The following is a 22,040-nucleotide window of genomic DNA, read 5'->3' as shown; positions in this document are numbered from 1 at the left end:
CCTTTGTTGGCATGAGAGGACTCATCTACTCCCACGCTGCTAAGGATCAAAGCAAACAAATAAACAACAGCAAAAAAAAGTAAACTAGGAGACTTTTAGACATACAAATACAAATTTCAGATTTTTTTTTTTTTTTTTTTTTTCCGAGCTGGGACCGAACCCAGGGCCTTGCGCTTGCTAGGGCAAGCGCCTACCACTGAGCTAAATCCCCAACCCCAAATTTCAGATTTCTTCTGAAGAATTAATTCTGTCTCCAGTGGTCAAAATTAGCACCTTATAGACAGATGAGCTTTCAGAGGATGGCAACGACCCCTATCACTCCTCCCTGTTGTCCATCTAGCCTGCTTTACTGAGCCATCGGCTTGACCCTTGTAAGAATGCGACTGCCATTGGCACACAAAGCAGTCAGACCTAATGGGAGTGACTGAAGGGGAAAGGCTGACAGGGAGGTCAGGCCACCTTCAACTATTCAGCCAAACACCAAGGAGTATATTGAGGTTTTTTTTTTAACAGCTTCTTTTATTTTAAACTTTTTTTAATTCTGTGAGAATTTCAACTTTTGTCATATTGTTTTCTATCACCCAATACTGTTCCTTTTGGGTTTCCGTTGTTATTTGACACAGGCCCACATGTAGCCCAGGTTTATTTACTATGTAGCAGGAGTTGACCTTGAACTCCTAATCCTCCTGCCTTCATCTCCTAAGGTCTGGATTATAGGCATTGGCTACCACACCTGTTTATATTGTTAGTCTCTAAAAGCTTGCACAGGTTAAATAAAGTATCATTTTCTTGGCTTTTAGGTGGAACTATATTGACTGGGTAACTGAATTATCCGAATGCAAATTCAGACTAGCAAGTGTTATTGATAAATCTTTCTAAAATTAAGGAGATAGATTATGGGGACTGGAGAGATGGCTCAGGGGTTAAGAGCACTGACTGCTCTTCCAGAGGTCCTGAGTTCAAATTCCCAGCAACCACATGGTGGCTCACAACCATGTGTAATGAGATCTGATGGCCTCTTCTGGTGTGTCTGAAGATAGCTACAGTGTGTGTATATAAATAAAGTAAATTTTAAAAATCTTTAAAAAGAAAAGAAGATATATTGCTATAATAAGTGTGGCTCACAACTCCAGCTCCAAGGGAATGCAGTGCCTTCATCTGACCTCCCCGGGCACTGCACACACGCACACACACGCGCACACACACACACACACACACAATTAAAAATTTTAAAAAACTTAAAAGAATGAAGTTCAGAAAGAATAAAAATAAGAATACAATTAATGGCAAGGCTGGGAAAGGAGTGACCATCACTGCCCTTTTTCACTGGAACTTGATCTCAAGTCAAAACTTGATGTGCGCGAGTTAGGAGCTCAGTTACCTCTGAGTAGGGAGGAAACATGCTGGGGGAGAGGCATTGAATGGAGTCTGCTTCGAGGCTCGCATCGATGGTAATAGGAGAGAGACCTCGTATTACTACGTATTCTCTTCAGCGAAAGGCAATGTCTCTGAATGCAACGTCCGTTTATGATACTGCTGCTCATGTGAACTCCGTGCGTGGTCTTTGTGCCAGCGTACAAGGCCACTGAATTATACATGGGTGAAGAAACTCTCTCCTGATGACCTGCAATTCTCAAGGATCGTTATATATTCTAGAACATAGTATGATTCATAATTTTGCTAGGTGGGGCAAAGGCATTGCCTTTCAGTCCTTGTCAGCTCTTTCCTACATTCACGGGAAGAATGTGGGGATCAGAATTAGCAAAATAATGTAAACCCCAGCCTCCTTGTTTTCCAAATGTCCAGAGGGAGGGGAAAGGGCTGCCCCAGACAGTGCAGCCAAGACCAGAACCAGGTTCCCTGATGCTACCTCCATTCCCATAAATACATTTTCTGCTCTTTTTTTTTTTTTTTTCCTTTTAAATCAAACTACCTCAACCCACTGTTGCCCGGGACCTGTTTTGTCTTCATACGTTCTAGGCTTCTACCTAGTGGTCTAAGCATCCGATTTATCCACACTCCTACTTTGTCCTTATAGTGTGTTACCAGGGCTTCCAGATTCTGCTTGGAGAAATCCTACACGAAGCCCGATCATCTTTCCACCCACCTATCCCCTCTCCCCCACTCCACTTTCTAGCATTCGGAAGAGGGGAGAGGCTGAGTCCTCTTGTCTAGGATGTAAATAGCACCAGATTTAACTCTAAGTGCTTAAAAACACCACGAAAAAGCCAGAAAAGAAATCTCTTTCAAGTTAGAGGTGGATTGTCGTGGAGATCCTAAAGATGTTTTTGGGCAGTGCTGTCTCTTGCTCGATTTATCTCAGTTGTAGGAGAGAGAGAAGCATACATTCTTATGACGGAAAAAAACAAATCAGGAAGAGAAACCTAGAAGTGGAGGGAGTCAACGCTGAACAGTAAGGGCGCTGCAATTAGAGGTTGCTCCGTGCGGCGTGAGTACGTGCTGACTCATCAGGAATACAGCTAGAGCTATGCAAAGGTCTCCGGGAAGACGCAAAGAATACCAGTAGGAGACACCATCCAGCTACCCAGTCCCAGTCTGTGCCCTTTGCCCTGTCCGCACCACACATCGGCTTTATGACACCGTCAGCTGTGTGGAGATAAGAAAAATAAGGACATACGCTAAAATCTTCATGATACAAAATTTATTCCACCTGGAGGACTGTCTTACACTCTGAGATTAGGTCTTCCCTCCTTTAGTCCCAAAACATTGATGGGATGACATCGAATGCAGGGGACAGTTTATATCTCTACGTGCTCCCTGGCAACTTAGGACTGTCATCGTTCTATGTTGGTCACTGCTTCCATTCTTAGCTACTGCACTGATTTAGAACATCCAAATATCAGTTAATCTCCTGTGTAGAAAACTATGAGTCGAATAGTGGGTGGTTACCGTTCTATTAGGAATGAATTGAAATTAATCAACATACTTCAGGAGAGGGCTTCCTGAAATCTTTCTATTTTGAACCCGTGCCCCTATCATAGTTCAATAAGTAGATCAAATTAGTCATAACAACTGCCTAGTAATTAACTAAATACTCCTTCGTAACCTCTGACAATTTAACAGGAGTGAATTTAAAAATAGCAATAGATACAGATGGCATTGTACAAATCGAGAAGGTCCTGATGCGAAACTCTTCACGTTAGGTGGCAGCTCGGCTTTTATTTTATTTTTTATTTATCTGAAACGAATTAAGAAATTAATTCAAATAATGATTGTGGCAATAAGAAGTTCCAAACAAACCCATCCTCTCCAGCAAACAGGCCTCTGTCTGCTCTACACGACCCACTTGCCATGCGCAGGCTAAAGGGATGCAGGTAGAGGATGAGGAGCGGAGGGAGACAGCGTAGCAGTGCCGTCGACCAGGACAAGCTCTTTTAGTTGCTTGTGTGGCAATGCAGTTGCCTAAGCCCTGGCTAAACCTGCTCAGAGAATAGGCAGAAAGTCCCAAGGTGTTCCCTGCCCTGAGCAACCTTCCCAACTCTCCCTCTAATGTGGAGACAGGTTTTTCTCCATTCTGCGTTCTCTGATCCCATCGCTTCCGCCTCCCATCGCTGAAGAAGAATGCCTGGGACGGCACTCGGGCACCCGCTGTGGCTCATGGCTTACAAAACTGCTCTATCATCCCCCACTCCCAGCCCCTACCACTGTCTCTGCCAGAGCACTTACAGAGCTGTTTCTGAATTCCGGCCACTCTCTTTCACGCAGAGCTGAAAGGCAAACACGAAGTACATGTGAGTTTGTCTCCTTTTCTAAGATCAGGAATGAGCATTTTGAATGCATCTATGTGGCATTGGGTGCTGTGGAACGACAATGCAGCCTCTGTGTGGGCTCAGCTCTCTTTTCTTTTGATCATGTGGATGGATTTTTTTTTTAAGATTTTTTTTTTTATATGAGTACACTGTTGGTATCTTCAAACACATCAGAAGAGAGCATCGGATCCCATTACAGATGGTTGTGAGCCACCATGTGGTTGCTGGGAATTGAACTCAGGACCTCTGGAAGAGCAGCCAGTGCTCTTAACCACTGAGCCACCTCTCCAGCTCATGTGAATAGATCTTTATTGAACTCCGGGAAGATATAATTCTTGATCAGAATGTTTCTAGGACTCACAGGTGTGTGTGTGTGTGTGTGTGTGTGTGTGTGTGTGTGTGTGTGTGTGGTGGTGGTGGAGTGTCATGCCTTAGTACATGTGTGGAGGACAGACAACAACTTGCAGGTGTCCATTTTTTCCTTATATGGGCTCCAGGAATTGAACTCAGGCCAGCAGACTTGGCCACAGGTGCCCTTACCTACTAAACAATCTTCTCTGTCCAGTGTGTTCTTTTCTTCCTCTCTCTCTCTCTCTCTCTCTGTCTCTCTCTCTCTTCCCCTCTCTCTCCCTCTCTCTCTCTCTCTTCCCCCCTCTCCCTCCCTCCTTTCCCTTTCTCTCTCCTTTCTCCTTCCTCTCCTTCCATTCTTTCTTTCTTTGGGAAAAGGGTTTGGACTGCAATAGAGGGTGGGGTGAGATTCTTCTTGGGAAGCACTGTCGCCCCAAATCAGATCTAGTTACTATTGCGTGGAGAATGCAGCTCTCTGGCTGATGAGTTCAGCCTAGAGCACTCTGGCTCTCTTTAGAGGTTTTCTGCCATATGTGCCCTCTTTGGCCCCAGTGATCTCACAGAGCCGAATGTGGGCCATTAGCCTAAGCATACACATGTTCTGAAACACAGTAAACAATGATGTCAACCATTGGACAAGTCCAACTCCAGCCCACAGCAGTAGAGCATGTGACTGTATCCAAGAGCAGGGCAGGCAGACGTCTGTTCCTCCCTGTGTTTATTTATTGCACCGAGGGTGCCATAGCAACAATAAAAGGGAAAGTTATTGATGGGGTTTTTTGTTTTTCAAACAAGATTTGACTATGCAGCCCTGATTGGACTTAAACTTAAGATCTTCCTGCTTCTATCTCCCCAGCACTGGGAAGACAAGTGGGCACTGCCTTACCTGGCAGGAGAGATTTACAAGGAAGAAAAACCAACTCTAAAGCTCCCATATTTCCACTCAAGCTTTGTCCATTTGTACCTCTCCTCTTTGTAAAGCTACACACAGAGTGAATGCTAGAGCCTTGTACGCACAAGGCATGCACTGAGCACAGCGCCGATCTCTTACATGACTTTTACCCCAATAGCTCAGAATATCTAGGTACCTTCATTATTCTTTTCCTCCTAGAAAGCAGTGCAAAAGCCAGCGTCAGGAAGACCACAACACAAGCAGCAATGATGGGCTCTATCGGTATGACAGGAACTTTGTCTGTAGAGGACGGCAAACACAGGGAGAGCAGCCAACTTCTAGTTGCTGTGTTTCTAATATGAACCATGCACATGCACTTTGCATATCTCACCCTTTTAATTGAATCCTCCAAACAACCCTAAAAGATGAGGCATAATGGAGGTCTGTGACAGATTAGGCTACTTATCCAAAATAAAATCACAGAATTAATAATGGCAGATACTGACTTTGAACCCATCCCTTTGTGAAAGGAGTTTCTGAAATTTGAATACCTCAGCCAGAGTGACTGCTCAGGCCATTTTATGCTTTCTTTATTATATATTCCCCACCCCTCCACCTCCAGACAGGGTTTCTCTGTGTAGCCCTTGCTGTCCTAGAACTCACTCTGTAGATCAGGCTGGCCCCAAACTCACAGACTATCTAAAGGCATGCGCCAGCACTGCCCAGAACTAGCTGGCTTGTTTGCCATTCTCTCCTCACCCAACCCCCCTTTCTTGCCACACAGAAAGCAACAGCAAATTGAAGTCAATGCCTTCTCAAAAGCACAAAGGTTTTCAGGAGGAATCTCAGAAGTAGGAAGAGAGGGAAGGGGGCTGGGAGAGCGTGAAGACAAAGGTGGAGAGGACTCCCCAAACTAAGAGAGACCAGAGACATGGGTGGGCCCAAGGAGCAGCACTGTACTATGTTAATGCCTCAGCCAGGTAAGACACTTAGAGCCTTAGCTCTCAACCTTCCAATGCTGTGACCCTTTAATACAGTTCCTCATGTTGTGGTGACCCCCAACCATAAAGTTATTTTGTTGTGCTTTGTAACTGTAATTGTATTACCATTATGAATCTTAATATAACTATGTGATGGGGTCGTGACCCACAGGTAGAAGCACTGCTTTACAGAGTGACTGCAGTGTCTGTAAGGAAGTAGGACTCCAGTCTTCCTGTCTTTGGCAAAGAGTTCCACCAGGACAGCGAGGGGAACTGCAACAACTGTGATGGCTTGGACATGAAGCCCACTCGCCTACATCCTGGAGCCCACGACACGAAGTTTATTTGTTTGCCCTCTATGTCTTTATTTGTGTGTCGGTGTGTGTGGTGGTCAGGTGCCACAGGACACATGAGGAAGTCAGAGGACAGCTGTGGGAGTTGGTTCTCTCCTACCACGTGGGAACCAAGGACAGAACTTAGATTGTCTGTCTGGCTTGGCAACAAATAACCACTGAGCTATCTTGCTGGCCCAACCAATTGTCTTTTAAAAATCTTTTCTTCCAATCATTTCTTTTGGCTCCAGCTCGGGACAATTGGGGTGGGTGGGGTAAGTAAATACATTAAACAGGCTCTTGCTTTTTTGTGTGTGGGGGGTGCTAGGGATAGAACCCAGGGCCTAGACACCAAGCAGAAATTCTACCACTGAGTTACACCCTGGCTCCAAAGCATCCTTCGCTTCTGCCCACTCTTAGGGGTTCCCCATCCAAATTATTCTCATGAAGGTGTGAGTGGTGACAACCATTCCATAGAGGTATGACTGAGGAGCCTTCTTAGAAAGTTCTGGCTTTGTATTAATTAACTCCACGATCTACTGAGGTCAGTACCTTCCTGGAGACCTCTCTACTTAAACACCAAGGAAATTTATCAGAACCGAGAGGAAGCAAAGGCCAGATGATTAGGAGGAGAAATCAGATTGCAGTCACAGATTGGAATATCTTTGATTGCAGTCACAGATTGGAATATCTTTTAGTGAGCGGAAAGCCAGGAAGACACACGTGACAGCTTACCTTCTACAAATCAAGCTAAAATACACTTACTGACCTACTGGCTTACTTTGCATTCCACGCTCCTGTTGGGAGACTCGTATAACCTCCTGCATGCTTTCCCTCGGTGTTCCTATCTGTGACCAGACTCGATGTCCCCTTCCCCAGGCCATTATAATAAAATAATTTCTAACATGTGGGCTGAATCTTAAGCTGGCCAAGCGCTTCCTGTCGTTTCCAGCTTTTCAAAGCCTTTCAGAAACTACCCCCACGGAGCTGTGAAGCTGGGGGAGCCTGTGGAAAATTTGGCATCAGGTGCCACTGAGCGCCAGCAGCAGGCCCCGTGTGCTGTAAAGGCAAGCTGACGGCTTGGGAAGTAACAGCAAAAAAGAAAGAAGAAAACAGCCTGGCTTGGCGGATCTCCACCCAAAACAACTTTCTGCCCACCTAAAAGGCAGTTTGCTGACTGCCACACAAGCTGTGTGATTTTTAGAAAATGTGCTTAGAGAGCTATTATGCTTTTTCCCCCCTAACCAAGAGAAATGCTATACGCACCCAGTCCCCAAGTATGGCCTCATTGCTAATTAAGATGGCACTCCATGAGGTTTACCCCACCAGTTTTTTTTTTTATAAAGGCTGTGGGGAAGGTTTTAAAAAGCCATAAACTTCGAGGTAGTGTTCCTTTCATTGCGTCTGCCCTTTGGACACAGGGTTTTTATGTTTTTTGGGTTTTTTTTTAGGTTTTTGTTTTTGCTTTTTCAAGCCCTGAGGCATACTGGTTTTGCTCCATAGGACAAATTAATGGACAGCTCAGTCACCACAGTGACAGGGCAGTCAACCAAGAGCCACCTTCCCTCTCCACCGGGCGCTGAGTTTGTATCCCAGGCTCCCGAGTGTGGAGGGGAAGTAAGGCCATGCTCTGGTGACAGCAGTGCCGACAAGCAGGCAGGAGGTTGGTTCGGTTCCTGGGAATGGCAAGAGTGGCAGTGAGTGAGCTTAGTGAGTAATGTTCCACGGGATGCGGGAGCCTCAGCTTGTCTGGCTGCTCCTGACGGAAGGTGTATGAAGGAGAGGTGTGCCTCTGCTCTGCCGCTTCAAGCGTTCCCATTTCCTCTTTGTCTGAGCAAAGACTCCAAGGAGACGCACGCATAGGGTGCACATACAGACATTTAGGCAAACCCTCATCCACATAAAGCAAAATGAAGAAATCTTTAGAAAGGAAAAGAAATCTAAGGAGAACACTCCACACCTCCCTGGTTCTCCACTATCACAGAATGAAAAGCTTGAGTGGAGAGCATAGAATGTCAAGGGAGAAGTGTCTTTTCCACACCCTCTGCTGATCGGACAACAGGGTTCAAGAGTTAGGAGTGATTGCAGAGTGTTTTTTTTAAATCTAAATGTTTTTCTCTTGTACGTTTCTGAATTCTCTTCTGTGGTAGGCTGTGAACTCACGGCTAGTTCCTGCGTACATCAGTGCTGGTGGAAATCTGTAGAAGCCTCTTCCCCCCCAAAAAACTAAACCAGAATTGCTTCTGTATTGGTGCAAGATCTTTGCTCAAAGCCAGTGGTCTATATGGAGTAGCCATGATTCTTCTAACCTCTTTCTCTCTCTCTCTTTCTGAAGACAGGGTCTCACTGTGTTACCCTGGCTAGTCTAGAACTTGCTTTATAGACCAGGCTAGTCTTGAACTCACAGAGATCAGCCTGCCTCTACCTCTCAAGTACTGTGATTAAAAGTGTAGGTCTACCATGCCTGGGTTAGAAAAATAATTTTTTTTCCTTTTAAAAGCAGACACTCTACCACTGAGATATCCCAGCCCTTTGCAGTGCCCAGGATCAAACACAAGACCCCCTGCATACAAGGAAAGCATCCTCTGTGTAGAGCCCTAGCCCCAGCCTCCAGCTCTTCCTAATGCTTGTTTGTTTGTTTTCTAAGACATGGTCTCACTAAGTTACCCAGGCAGGACTTGAACTCCCAATCTTCCTACGCTAGCCTTCTGTATTGCTGAGATTAAAGGCCTGCAGCACCAAGTCTGACTCAGATAGAATGCCTAAAGAAAACACTCTTAGATGGGGATAATTTCCCAACGGAAATCTTGGCTCTAAATCATTATAGTCCTCATCGTTGGTTGTCACCGATGACTTTTATGGAGCCTGTCTACTGACTACTGCATCACGCTAAGCAATTACTTGAAAAGAGTTACCTTTAACAACCAGGTGGAAGTCCATGGTCTCTGTTTTCAGAGATGAGCTAGCAATACAGTTGTAGGTCCCGTTGTCAGACTTCTTGACTCTGGTGATTGACAACTGAAAAGACTCCCTTGTCTGTTGGATTTGGTGACGGTCTTTCTCTAAAACCAAGGCGCTGTTGTTTCTGTACCACAGCATTTGCGCTTGGGGGTTGGACTTCACGTTGCAAACCAACCTTACATCGCTGCCTTCCTCCACGGTTTGGAAGCCATTTCCACTTAAAAGAGGAGGAACTGTAAGACTCAAGCATTCAAGATTCGTTAGAAACACGCAGTAGTTAGTCCATTGTCAGCAATTCAAGCTCTTCCTTCCATCTCTCTTAGATAAAAAAAGTTCTACTGTTTGCTATGTACATAGCTAGAAACTGCTCTCCTAGAGATCCTGAGTTCAATTCCCATTCCCCCCACGGCATCTCACAATTGTCTCTAACTCTAGTTACAAGGAGTGTGATGTCTTCTCCTGGCTTCTGTGGGTACCTGGCACACACGTAGTGTACAAATATGCATGTGGCTAAAACACACACACACACACACACATACACATATAATAAAATAACTTAAATTAAAATGCTTTTCCTTAAAAAAGATATACTCGAAGCTGTATATGACGAGGAACATGATATAGATATAATAATAGTTGGGGTGGTGACACACTCCTTTCATCCAAGCCCTTAGGAGGTAGAGGCAGGTGGATCTCTATGAGTTTTAGACCAGCCTGGTCTACACAGTAGGACTGTTTCAAAAACAGTTCTTGTTTTCTGAGCCATGTAATAATTTAGTTTGTACAAGGGTTGACTAAAACAGCACAGTGCTAAAGATATGCGTGAGAGTAAGTTAGCACTAACTCCTTATCTGTCATCTACTGTGACTCTTAAACAGCTACTAACCTGTTGAAGTTTCCGGTTCCTCATCTAAACGAACAAACAAAAACTTGGATAATAAGACTTTTCTGTGAAAATTAAGATAATCTGTGTAAAGAAGTGAATCTGCTGTGATGCTAAACACCATTACAAACATCGTGCCAACTAACTACCATTACAACTGTCCTGCTAACTAGCATTACAACTGTCCTGCTAACTAATCACCATTACAACTGTCCTGCTAACTAACTAGCATTACAACTGTCCTGCTAACTACCATTACAAGTGTCCTGCTAACTAACTAGCATTACAAATGCCGTGCTACTAACTAGCATTACAAGTGTCCTGCTGACTAACCACCATTACAACTGTCCTGCTAACTAGCATTACAACTGTCCTGCTAACTAACCACCATTACAACTGTCCTGCTAACTAACTACCATTACAACTGGTCTGCTAACTACCATTACAACTGTCCTGCTAACTAACTACCATTACAACTGTCCTGCTAACTACCATTACAACTGTCCTGCTAACTAACTACCATTACAACTGTCCTGCTAACTAACCACCATTACAACTGTCCTGCTAACTAGCACTACAACTGTCCTGCTAACTAACTACCATTACAAGTGTCCTGCTAACTAACTACCATTACAAATGCCCTGCTAACTAACCACTATTACAAACATCGTGCCAACTAACTACCATTACAAGTGTCCTGCTAACTAACTACCATTACAAGTGTCCTGCTAACTAACTACCATTACAACTGTCCTGCTAACTACCATTAGAAATGTGGTGGTGATTTGGAAAGCTATGCACACCCTCAAGCTTGGCTTTTTGTCTGGCTGCATTTGCCAAGGCGACATATTTACATTGGCTCAGTGGCCCTCTTACAAAGAATGCTGTGCTTCAGGAAGCCATCCAACTGTGGTAACCCTTGCCTCTATTGGAGGCCTAATGTGTCCTCATGCCTCTAATACAGGGAGAGCAGCTGGAGCTCATGGGTAGTCAGACACATACAGCCTCACCAAACGATTCCAACCCTCACGTCTGTCCATCAAGCCCTTCTCACATCTAGAAGGAGAAATGACCAAGCCAGTTTTCTGTTCTTGTCTATGCCCCTTGTATTTACTGGCAGAGGCACAGGAAATTAATAAAATGGTTAAAGTGTGGGCAGTAAGGAAGGAGGTAGACCTGAAGAAGGAAGGAAAAGAGGCTTATATCATCTGTATATGAAATAATTAGCCCCTGAGTAGGCTGTGTTATTTATATCTTTCTCAGAAGAATGACATTTTGTCGCTTTTGGCTTTAAATTCTGTATCCACATCCAACAAGAATGCTATGTAGTATTCAAGATACACAGGAAGCAGCTGGAACAGAAAACAGAATTGCCAAGTACAACAGTTCCATTTGTGAACTGTCCCTTTTAACCAGTTAATGTTAATGATTGTTTAAGCAAGTCCTCTATGCAGGAGCATTGTCCCTTTAAGAAAGTCAGTACATCTCAAGTAAAGCTAAAACATCCTTTTTGACGTCCAGCATAGTCACTTCTGTAATCCCTGCCGTTTTGTTAGTGTTGCTGCCTTTGAGATAAAGTCTTGCTGTGTAGCCCAGGCTGGCCTGTAACTGACAATCCTGCCTCAGGCTCCACATCAGTGCTAGAATTATATAGCCTTGTACACCCAGGCCTTGCTGCTGATATGAATTAATGAGGAAATAGAAACATAGTTAAAAGGCAAGTATTTCACAGAGAAGTATTAAAAATCCTCTTTTTTTTTTAGTTCAAGAAATGAATAGGCTAGACACAGTGACTGCCCTTGACAGACTGAATCAGAACAATCACTGGAGCCCATAAGTATGAAACTAGCCTGGGCAATATTGTGAACCCATAAGTAATGAAGCTAGCCTGGGCAATATTGTGAACCCATAAGTAATGAAGCTAGCCTGGGCAATATTGTGAACCCATAAGTAATGAAGCTAGCCTGGGCAATATTGTGAGCCCATAAGTAATGAAGCTAGCCTGGGCAATATTGTGAACCCATAAGTAATGAAGCTAGCCTGGGCAACATTGTGAGCCCATAAGTAATGAAGCTAGCCTGGGCAATATTGAGAGCCCATATGTGGGAGGGTGGGCATAGAGTTTCAAATGCAGACATCCAAGATTGATTGTCAATTTCCCCTTCACTCACAAGTAACATTGAGCACCACTGTAATGGACACCGTCTGATCACGCTGTAGCTTGCAGGTAAAGCTGACTCCATTGTCGCTTTCGTTGATGGGAGAGACACAGACAGAACTGGTGTTGATTTTGTTTCCATTTTTCAAATCTACTCTTCCAGCTTCTCTGTACCAGAGAAGTTCTTCATCTCTGGTGTGGTTTTGAACAGCACATTCCAGAGATGCTTGGATACCATAGTAAGTGTCCAGGATATAGTTCTCAGTTCTACCATTCACAGTCAAAACAGAACCTGAGGATATAGGAAAAAACTATTAAGATGGGCAGATACCTAACCAAGATGTCCATCAACAGGGGATTGGTTAAATGAATTATGGTACATCAAGGCAACAGTATACACTCTCAACAATTAAAAGCAATTTTAATCAATCTGTATGGTTTTACAAGGAGACAGATACACAATGTATTTTGTTTATTTGTTTGGTGACTTGTTCTCAAACTGAAGATACTCCTGCCTCAGTTTGCCAAGTGCTGGGATGAGAGCTCTCAGGTATGACACAATGTATTATTAGCTAAATACTAAAAATTGTGGTCGCCAAATTTTGCTCCATGTTGAAATCACCCGGAGATCTTTTACATCTTGGTGTGAGACTCATTCCCAGACCATGTGTTTGATTGACAGGAAGGTAACCTAGGCATTGGGGCATTTGAACCCTAGGTGGTTCAAGTGTTCATTAAAGTTTGACCACCGAGTTAGAAACTGAGTGTAAAATGATCTCAGAGTAATCTGATGGAAAAATATATGGGATGTCCAAGAAGAAAAGTCTTGGGAAAATATCAAATATTTAATGTATAGAGTAGAACTGGTAGATATAGATCAAAAGTGGAGAGATACCAAACTTGATATTGATATGCTTGCTTTGAGGGAGATGAGTAGAGAAGTAAAGCAAAGACTTGAAAAAGACTAGCAAAATGGAAAAATATTTAAAACATAAGTCCAAAGGTAGAATATAAATTCCATCTCTATTAATTATCACAAGCATCAAAATTGAATATGTATATGGGCAAAAACTGACTTAAAATACCTTTCTTGCTAGATAATAGGTATATGGACACATTTGTTTTTGCGTTTCATTAAAAATGGACAGTATAGTGGAATTTAAAAATGTTTAAATAGGGCTGGAGAGATGGCTCAGTTGTTAAGAGCACTGTCTGCTCTTCCAGAGGTCCTGAGTTCAAATCCCAGTAACCACATAGTGGCTCACAACCATCTGTAATGAGATCTGATGCCTGCCCTCTTCTGGTGTGGTGGTGGTGAAGAAAGCAACATACATAAATAAATGAATAAATGAATGAATAAATCTTTAAAAAAATTTTAAAAAATGTTTAAATGGCTATGATCCATGAGGTAGACAAGGTTTTGTGGGATGTGTAATTAGGATGCTGTTTGTTTTTTGAGGCAGGGTCTCACTATATAGCCCTAGTTGTCCTGGAGTTAGACCAAGCTGGCCTCTAAGTCACTGAGATGCTCTTGCCTTTGCCTCCTGAGTGCTGGGATTGGAGACATTCACCACCATGTTTTGCATGTTTTTGTTTTTGTGTTTTACTCCTATTTTTAGAGGGTCTTTTTTTCACTGCATAATAATAAATGTCTGAATTCCAGCTTTTATTTTCCTGGTTCAGAAGCAGGTAACAAAAGTCAGAGGTGCAGCTGCAGCCAGGCCATCCTCCAAAAGATGCATTAATATGGCCTTTCATATGACTTCAGTGTGACAGTGCCTGAAACTGTACACACTCGTGTGAGAGCCAGAGGAGGGCTTCAGGTGTCTTCCTCTGTTCTTTGTGCATTGTGGACTTGAGGCAAAGTCTCACATCGTACCAGAAGCTATCTGTCTTAGCTCTGCTGGCCTGTAAGCTCTCAGGCCCCATTGGTCTCCACTCCCCAGCGCTGGGGCCACAAGCACACATAGCCATGCCCAGCTTTTACAATGCACACTGAAAGTGTAAATTCTCCTTCTTGCAGAGCAAGCATCCTTTCAGCTCAGTCCCCTTGCTTTGTTTCCTGGTGTTTCCGATTGATCATGGAGCCTTTGAGCTAATTAAGCATTCGCTCTCCTGTCAAGCCACACCTCTAGCCTTTTGCTTAATTTGTTTTTATCATGAGTAAGTATTTTAAAACCTGAGAGAGGAGAGAAGCTACTTCGAGGTAGGGATACAGATAAAAATGTGGACAATATTTTCCTGTAAGTGACATGTTCAAATAAACAGAAGATTATCTCATTTGAAAGTGGTACTGAAATACATTTAAAAGTGTGAAAATTCTGGCTACAGTTCTAGAAGAATAGCATACTCCATCCTGTCTTATACAATCTGAGCCATAAAAAGGATCCCCCCCACCACTTTTAAAAATGTTCTCTCATTCTTATAACTTGAACCATTGTACTGGGTAGACATTCCAAATTACAACTTAAGGTTGTTCCAACATCCATAGGTCGTTATTTTACTTTACTTAATTTTTAATCTAAAAGGTCATAGAGAATATTAACTTACTTGTCCTTCCCTGTGGCAAAGATAAAACCAGTAAGAGAAGCTGGCTTGCTGTCAGGGACCGGATGATCTTCCACACCATGTTTAATGAATGCAGGTTGGATCTTCTGGAGGCAAAGAATGCAGTTGGTTCTGTACTTTGCTCTACGATGGGTTTATGGACTTTCTTCCTATTAGACTTGTAAAATAAAGTCCCAAGGGAGTCACCCCAGCTGTAACGGTACACTCCTAGTTTTTAATTAAACAAATCTGAATAAATTCTTTTAGTTTTTAACTTTTTCTTATGGTGATGAAAAAAACTATAATAATACAGACATAGATGTCAGGTGACTACAGAGAGGGAAAAAAAATCTTCCCTAGGGGGAAAGATATGTAAACTGTTACTTTAACAGAAAGATAAATCAATTCTCCATTTTCAGGTGGTCCTAACTGAGCGAAGTCATTCTTTCTAAGAGTCTCACTTGGGTCATATTTGGAAAGTTGTTTTCCAATCAGAGAATTCTTTTAAAATGTTGATCTTATGAGCTTGAGCGTCTCACCAGCTCGTATGTCTGTGTACCACTTGTGAGCCTGGAACCCAAGGAGGCAGAGCAAAGTATTGGATCTCCTGGGAACTAGAGTTACATATGGTTGTTAGCTGCAGTGTAGGAGATGAGGATTGAACTCAGGTCCTCTGCAATAGCAGCACGTGCTTTTGAACACTAAGACATCTGTCCAGCCCGTCATGGATGGTTCTTGAGATTACTACAGATTCAAAGGTGTCCACTTGCTGCAAACATGGCCTCTTGTCTTAATATTCCCTCCCCTTGGTCACATGTAGACTATCAAGAATAAATAAACAAGGCCTCTCTTTTTCCTTCTGCACACTTCTGCTTCATCCTCTTGAGATATCCCAGGTATGTCTGGGGAAAGCATGCACACATTATTTCCCTTACAGATAACTCTATTGTGCCTCAAGTGTGCAAAGTCCCAGGTTTGATGATCAGAACTACAGACAGACAGACAGACAGACAGGTGTAGAGTACTACTACTGTTACTGCTGCTGCTGCTGCTGCTGCTACTACTACTACTACTACTACTACTACTACTACTACTACTACTACATATATGGCAGAAACATCTATGGAATAACTTCTAGACACTTTATAAACTTCACATATATTTAATCAACCACAACTAAGTCTGACGATCATTTCTGTTTTCTTTGAGACAGTCTTTCTGGATAGCCCTAGTGGGGGCTACACAGGAATTTATGACTCTCCTAGCTCAGGTCCTAAGTGCTGGGATGACTGAATATGTTCTACCATGCTTTATCACAGTCAACCTCTGGACACAAGACTGCAATTTTTCCCAGCACATTTGCACAAACCCAGCAAACACTAGGGTCAGTATTCCAACCCAAGACTGCCAAGACCACACTCACAACTATCCTTCTGCCTAAATTAATATCCATTCCATTCAAAAGATGCTTCTATTCTTTTCTAGCCCCTGACCCCTCCATTTGCCCTAGCAACTTGGTATTTTGTCCCTTACCAGGAATAGTAGCTGTTAAAAGAGGAAACATACATCTGACTAATTTGGGGCTCCTCTACTCCTCCCTCACCCTAGGCTTGTCCTGACAGGACCAAATGTGCTTCCTACCAGGAAGGCCTCTACCAATCTTTTAATAAGATGCAATTGTTATTAGCGTGAACATTTTGCAATTGAAATATTCTTGTCCAAAATATTGCTATGACTCTATTGTAAGAGTGAGGACCTCAGGACCAGTGAGATGGCTCAGAAGTAAAAGTGCTTGCTATTGTAAGCCTAACATCCTGAGTTCAATCCCCAGATCCCATGTAAGAGAGAACATTAATCTTAAAGTTGTCCTCTGACCTCCACGTGTGTGTGGTGGCTTGTGTACGCTCACTAACCCACACACTAATTAATAAATGTGATGATTTCAGAACCGATCATTCATGGATTTTCTTAGTAGGTAGGGGAGAGGGCACCGCTGTAGCATGCAGGAGGTCCTGGGTTCAATTCCGAATGCTACAAGGATACAAGGAGGGTTAGAAAGGATAGCCCTCCAAGAACGGTAAAACAGTAACTTTCCACAAGCACAGTTTAACACAGGTCCTGAATAAAACTCAAGAAAGACTGGGCTGTGGTGGTGCACACCTTTGATCCCAGCCCTCAGGAGACAGAGGCAGGTGGATCTATGTAAATTTGACGCCAACCTGGTCTACAGAGTGAGTTCTAGGATAACCAGGAGCTTCGGAGCTACACAGAGAAACCCTGTTTCAAACAAAACAAAACAAAACAAAACAAGCAAACAAACAAACAAAAAAACCCAAACAAAACAAAAAACTGGAGAGTGTGAGGCTACACGCTGCCCTGCAGAGGGAAGAACCAACGGTCTTTTGCTTTCCAAGACACCAGAGTTCCCAAATAAAGTCCCCTCTCTAGCCACTTACCTGCTGAGCTCTGAGCAGGTGACTTCCTCAGCTAGCTCTCCCTCTGCCCCGGAACCCTGAATTATGTCCCAGTTACAATCCTTTATAATGCTTGAATTTGAACACTTTATGACGATAGGGTCAAGTAACTGAGATAAATTGGGTTCAAAGTCTGTCTCCCTTTCTGGATTCTTAGAGAAGACAGTAATTGGGAAGGACATCTTCAGACGATCTAAGCCTTCTGTGTACCTAGGTTACTAGGCGGGGCCGGATATTACTAACTCGGGTGTATCGTTCCAGGGAAACCTGAGCTCGTGCAAAAATCCACAGCACATCTCAGCCAACACTGTCCCTCTTGACCGAGATGACAGCCCAACAGCTCCCCGTGACAGGACAAGTCCGGGGAGAGGCTTGAGTTCACAATCCGTGACATCTGAAGATTTCTCATAACTTAATTATTGAAAAATTTTACCACCAGTAGCCTGAGCCCAGTGCTGAAGCCACGGCAAGCAACACGAGGTAGTTTTAGCTCCTTGAGGTTCTCGTTCATTGGGAAACCAGAGCAGGATACTTCCACAAACTTATTTTATTGATAAAAACACAAGTTACTCAACGGGTAAAGCATTCGCTAGCGAGATCTGCGTTGAGATCTCCAGGCCCCACATAAAACCCTGATGAGGCAACTGAAATCCCAGCAGTCCTACAGTGAGAGGGGAGGCTGAGATGGGGAAGGGGAGGAAAGAATCCCCAGAAGGCCACTTGCCAGCTAACTTGATGTACAAGAGACTTTGCGTCAATCAGGGTAGGAGATGAGGACCAACACACACGGTTATCTATCCTCTGACTTCCACATAAGCGTGGGTGAGCGCGTGTGCAGTATACACACTCTTGCATGCACACGCCACCCAACACATTTTCTAGTATTGTTACTAATGGACATTTTATGCGCCAAGAGCTATTGTTTCCGTTCATTAAAAAGTAGAAGAATATTTATGACTATCTATACTTTACCCCCCCCAACACACACACTTTTTTTCTGTTGCTAGAGATCAAACCCAGAGTCTTTTTTTTTTTTTTTTCCGGAGCTGGGGACTGAACCCAGGGCCTTGCGCTTGCTAGGCGAGCGCTCTACCACTGAGCTAAATCCCCAACCCCCCAAACCCAGAGTCTTATGCATGCCAAGAAAGCACTGTACCACTGAGGGACACTCCTACATGTCTCCATTTTTGTTTTGTGTTTTTATTATTTTATTTTTAGGCAAGGGCTCATATAGCCTAAGCTGGCTTTGAACTCACTGTGTAGCCAAGGCCAGTTATTACTCCTGCTCCTCCTGCCTTCACTCCCAAGGGTTAGGACTACAAGTATGTGCCACCGCACTTGGCACTGTTCATATATTTTCACACATTGGGTAACCTTAGCAGAGATCTATTTCTTTCTGTCTATGTGACTTTAAAAAGTTGTCTAACCCCTAGGAACCTTTGGTTCTTCAGGAACAATAGAAATAATCATAGTGCCCTCCCTACAGAGTCATGGTGAGGATTAAGTGAAATGGAGCATGTTAAGCTGCTATACAGTAGGCTTTTCATAAGCCATAATTATTACTGTTATGAAGATAGGCTGGTCTAGCATTGTTCAAGTGAGGATCATCATTAAGAACAAATGGCTCCTGTTGGCCAACAGGTGCAATGCTCCCACCCCAAGCAGCCTTGGGGTTTCCTTCTCAGTGGGTACCAGAGCCCCATGTCTTCCATTATTTGAAAATGAATTTAGCAGGGCTGGAGAGACGGCTCATCGGTTAAGAGTGCTTGCTGCTCCTGCAGAGGATCAGGGATTGGTTCCCAGCATCCAGGTCAGGCAGCTCACAGCCTATACCACCAGCTGCAAGGGATCTGATGCCCTCTCCTGGCCTCCACGGGTACCTGCACACACCCACCTAGAGACGCGATTTACTTTTAAGAACGAATTTTGAAAAGGACTGATGCCTTGGGCCTGGGTCCCTCCAAAGTAGATCTTAAGATGCAAACAGTTCACCTAACAACCATCTCAGGAAGCTTCGGGAGTAAGAAGAGGTCAAGGAAGAACACTACCAAAGGGCATGCTATCTGAGCAAGTGACTACTACTGTGGCTCCTGGGATGAGTTCTTTGCAATACTCAGTCAGTTCGTGCATGGCAAGAAGCTTGAGCGATTAGCCAACAGTCCGGTGTCTTTCCACCTTTGGCTGAGCGCCAATGACTCCCCAACACTTCCGGTAGAGACACACAGGACGTTGCTTGCTCTCTGGAAACTGTAGGTAATTCCTATGTAGGCCACGAGGATATGGGTAGGGCACTGACTGCAATTTCTACACCTAGGTATTAGATGATATTAGGAAACAATGTGGAAGACTGCCCCAATTCTCAAGAGATAACTTCAAACTAAATATAGGGGTTAAGTGTCATGATGATTACAACTTTCAAATGAGTCAGCGAAACAGGGCTGGGGACCTGGCTCAGTGGGAGAGTTTGCATTTGCCGTGTTCGGGGCTTTGGGTGCAATCTCCAGTCACACAAAAGACAAATCAACGGACAGAACAACATAGCAAATGTTAGCTGATGTTTACTGCATTCAGCTAAGGGCTTTAATGATCTTCACTGGGCTATTCTTTCTGTGTATGTTTGAATACTGAGATGTTGACACACATATTAAGCAAGTATTTGTTGAATACCTATTGTGTACTAAGTATTGAGAACACTCGTTCCATCCAAACCAATTATGATGGCTCTGTCCTGAATTAGGGAAAGATGCCTTCTGAGTCACTATGGAAAACTCTGTGGAAAAAGTAACTCAACAAACCCCAGGCCTCACAACATTAAGCGGGTACCCTGAGGGGGATGCTCAGAGGAGCAAGACAGCTCCCAAGGTAGGAGTTAAAAGTAAGGACTCTTACTTTTAACTTTAACCCAACTGCAAGGTGGAAATGACTCTAGTCATTCTAGAAAAACTAATAAGGAAGCCTATGAGCCCCATGGAGGGACTTTGGGCAATGAGAAAAGATTTCTAACAAGAATGTGCTTGCATGGTAGTCCCCCATTTAGAAGCGATGGGATTGCCCCAAATCATATAAATTACTGAAACAGTCCCCTCTCTTGGAACTGAGGGATATGGAAAATCATCTTCCCATTAGCAGTTAAATCCAGCAGTTGACCTAAGACTTAGGAGTATGGCTGGCTGGATATTAGTAGAGTTTGGGACTTGGGTAGCAGAATACTCTTTTTGCATGCACAGGACCCTGGATTTCATCACAAGTGTGTGTGTGTGCGCACACACACACACACACACACACACACACACACACACACACAATTTGTTACTCCACAACTTTCACACATAGCTTGGGCCCAGAGGAGGAGCAGCCTTAGTCTGTAAGTTCTCAGAATAGTGACCCATCTGCTCCACATTCCCAAGACCCAAGCCTTTCTGGAAAGGTTCCAGAGAAGGAGAGTAAAGGACCAGGAAGTTGTGGCTTTCTGATTAAGACAAGCATGAGAATTATGGGGTTGGAGTGGGCAGAAGTACGGCTTATCGGTATTAAAGTGTGCACTTAGCACATACGCACACATCACCCACCCATCACACACACGCACACACACACACGCACACACACACACACACTCACACACACACATCACCCGCCCCTCACACACACACACACACACACACACACACACACACACACACACACACACACACACACACACACACACACACACACACACACACACACACACACACACACACACACACACACACACACACACACACACACACACACACACACACACTCACACACACACACTCACACACACACACTCACACACACACACTCACACACACACACACACTCACACTCAGGAACATATCTAGGCACCATTCCTTCACCAGCGCTGAAGAGACGCAGGAGTCTTTCTTTTAAGGAGCCTCTCAGGTGGCTGAGATCCAGCCGCTTAGTGGCTTTCGAATCTGGAGAGCCATGGACTATGGAACTAGGGCTGGACCACGGAGATGAAGTAAAAACTCTTATCAGAGGGAAGGCTCTGGCATTGCACATCCGCCACTCAAGAGGCACGCGCTGGAGGAGGGAAGGAAGAGACAGCAGGATATCCATTTCCTCACACGTTAGGGGTGCCTGTTAGGTGCCCGGCCCATGAAGAGACAATGTACCTTGGGCTGCACTGTATGTACTCTATGTTGCAACACAGCCACAGGCCAGGAGGGCTGCCCAGACATGTCACTGGGAATGCCACCGAAGACTGTAGAGTAACAGAAAAGTGAGGACTCTGGCTGTCACACCCTAGTGATTTTGGAGCAGCATTTGGACCACTGCAGGCACCCAATGTGTTGCTTCTTCCTCCCAGAATCCACCAGTACCCGCTAAACTGCTTTAAGTGATTCACAGGAATGATGTAGACCTATAATCCCTGCTGCTTGAGGCTGAGGCAGGAGAATTGCAAGTTTAAGGCTGGCATGGTGGGTTCAAGGCCATCCTTGAGTGCTTAGGCAACTTAGCAAATCTCTGTCTGAAAACAAAAGTAAGGGCTGACTGAGATGCAAGTCAACAGGAGAGGGTTTGCCTGGCACGAGGCCCTGGTTCAACCCCTGTTTAAAAAGAAAAGTCATGGGGCCTCTGGAATTTCCAGCTTAAGCAACTTCCCATTCCCTGTTATTAGAATTGCTCATCACCAAAAACGTTAGC

General features: G+C 44.1%; 1 protein-coding gene across 4 annotated transcripts; it reads right to left on the bottom strand.

Moving 5' to 3' along the window:
* Window positions 1-2,647: 2,647 nt before the first annotated feature.
* Tmigd1 (transmembrane and immunoglobulin domain containing 1) lies at window positions 2,648-17,429 on the bottom strand. Of its 4 annotated transcripts, none has more exons than XM_032913461.1 (7): window positions 17,328-17,429; window positions 14,875-14,978; window positions 12,338-12,616; window positions 9,238-9,516; window positions 5,207-5,310; window positions 3,688-3,728; window positions 2,648-3,199 (listed from the first exon to the last, which is right to left on the bottom strand). In XM_032913461.1, exons 2-7 carry the CDS (start codon window positions 14,951-14,953, stop codon window positions 3,196-3,198), a joined length of 786 nt encoding a protein of 261 aa, XP_032769352.1. In that variant the 5' UTR covers window positions 14,954-14,978; window positions 17,328-17,429; the 3' UTR covers window positions 2,648-3,195. The 4 variants fall into 4 exon arrangements, with proteins under 4 accessions (XP_032769352.1, XP_032769353.1, XP_032769354.1 ...); XM_032913462.1 differs by having other exon boundaries at window positions 14,875-15,099; window positions 17,328-17,423; XM_032913463.1 differs by having other exon boundaries at window positions 14,875-15,049; window positions 17,328-17,416.
* Window positions 17,430-22,040: the final 4,611 nt, after the last annotated feature.

The sequence above is a fragment of the Rattus rattus genome, chromosome 9 (genome assembly GCF_011064425.1).
Source record: "Rattus rattus isolate New Zealand chromosome 9, Rrattus_CSIRO_v1, whole genome shotgun sequence".
NCBI classification, from domain to species: domain Eukaryota; kingdom Metazoa; phylum Chordata; class Mammalia; order Rodentia; family Muridae; genus Rattus; species Rattus rattus.
Note: the sequence above shows the minus strand (reverse complement) of the source record. Positions and strands in the feature narration are given on the sequence as shown.

What these genes read in the sequence shown, in the direction of transcription:
- Tmigd1 (XM_032913461.1), bottom strand. Translation starts at nt 14,953, where the DNA reads ATGGTGTGGAAGATCATCCGGTCCCTGACAGCAAGCCAGCTTCTCTTA. An exon ending in AGTGGTGCTCAATGTTACTT is followed by an intron (nt 9,517 to 12,337) that starts GTGAGTGAAGGG and finishes TGAGTCTTACAG; the next exon opens with TTCCTCCTCTTTTAAGTGGA. An exon ending in GGAGGAAAAGAATAATGAAG is followed by an intron (nt 3,729 to 5,206) that starts GTACCTAGATAT and finishes TTTGCCTTTCAG; the next exon opens with CTCTGCGTGAAAGAGAGTGG.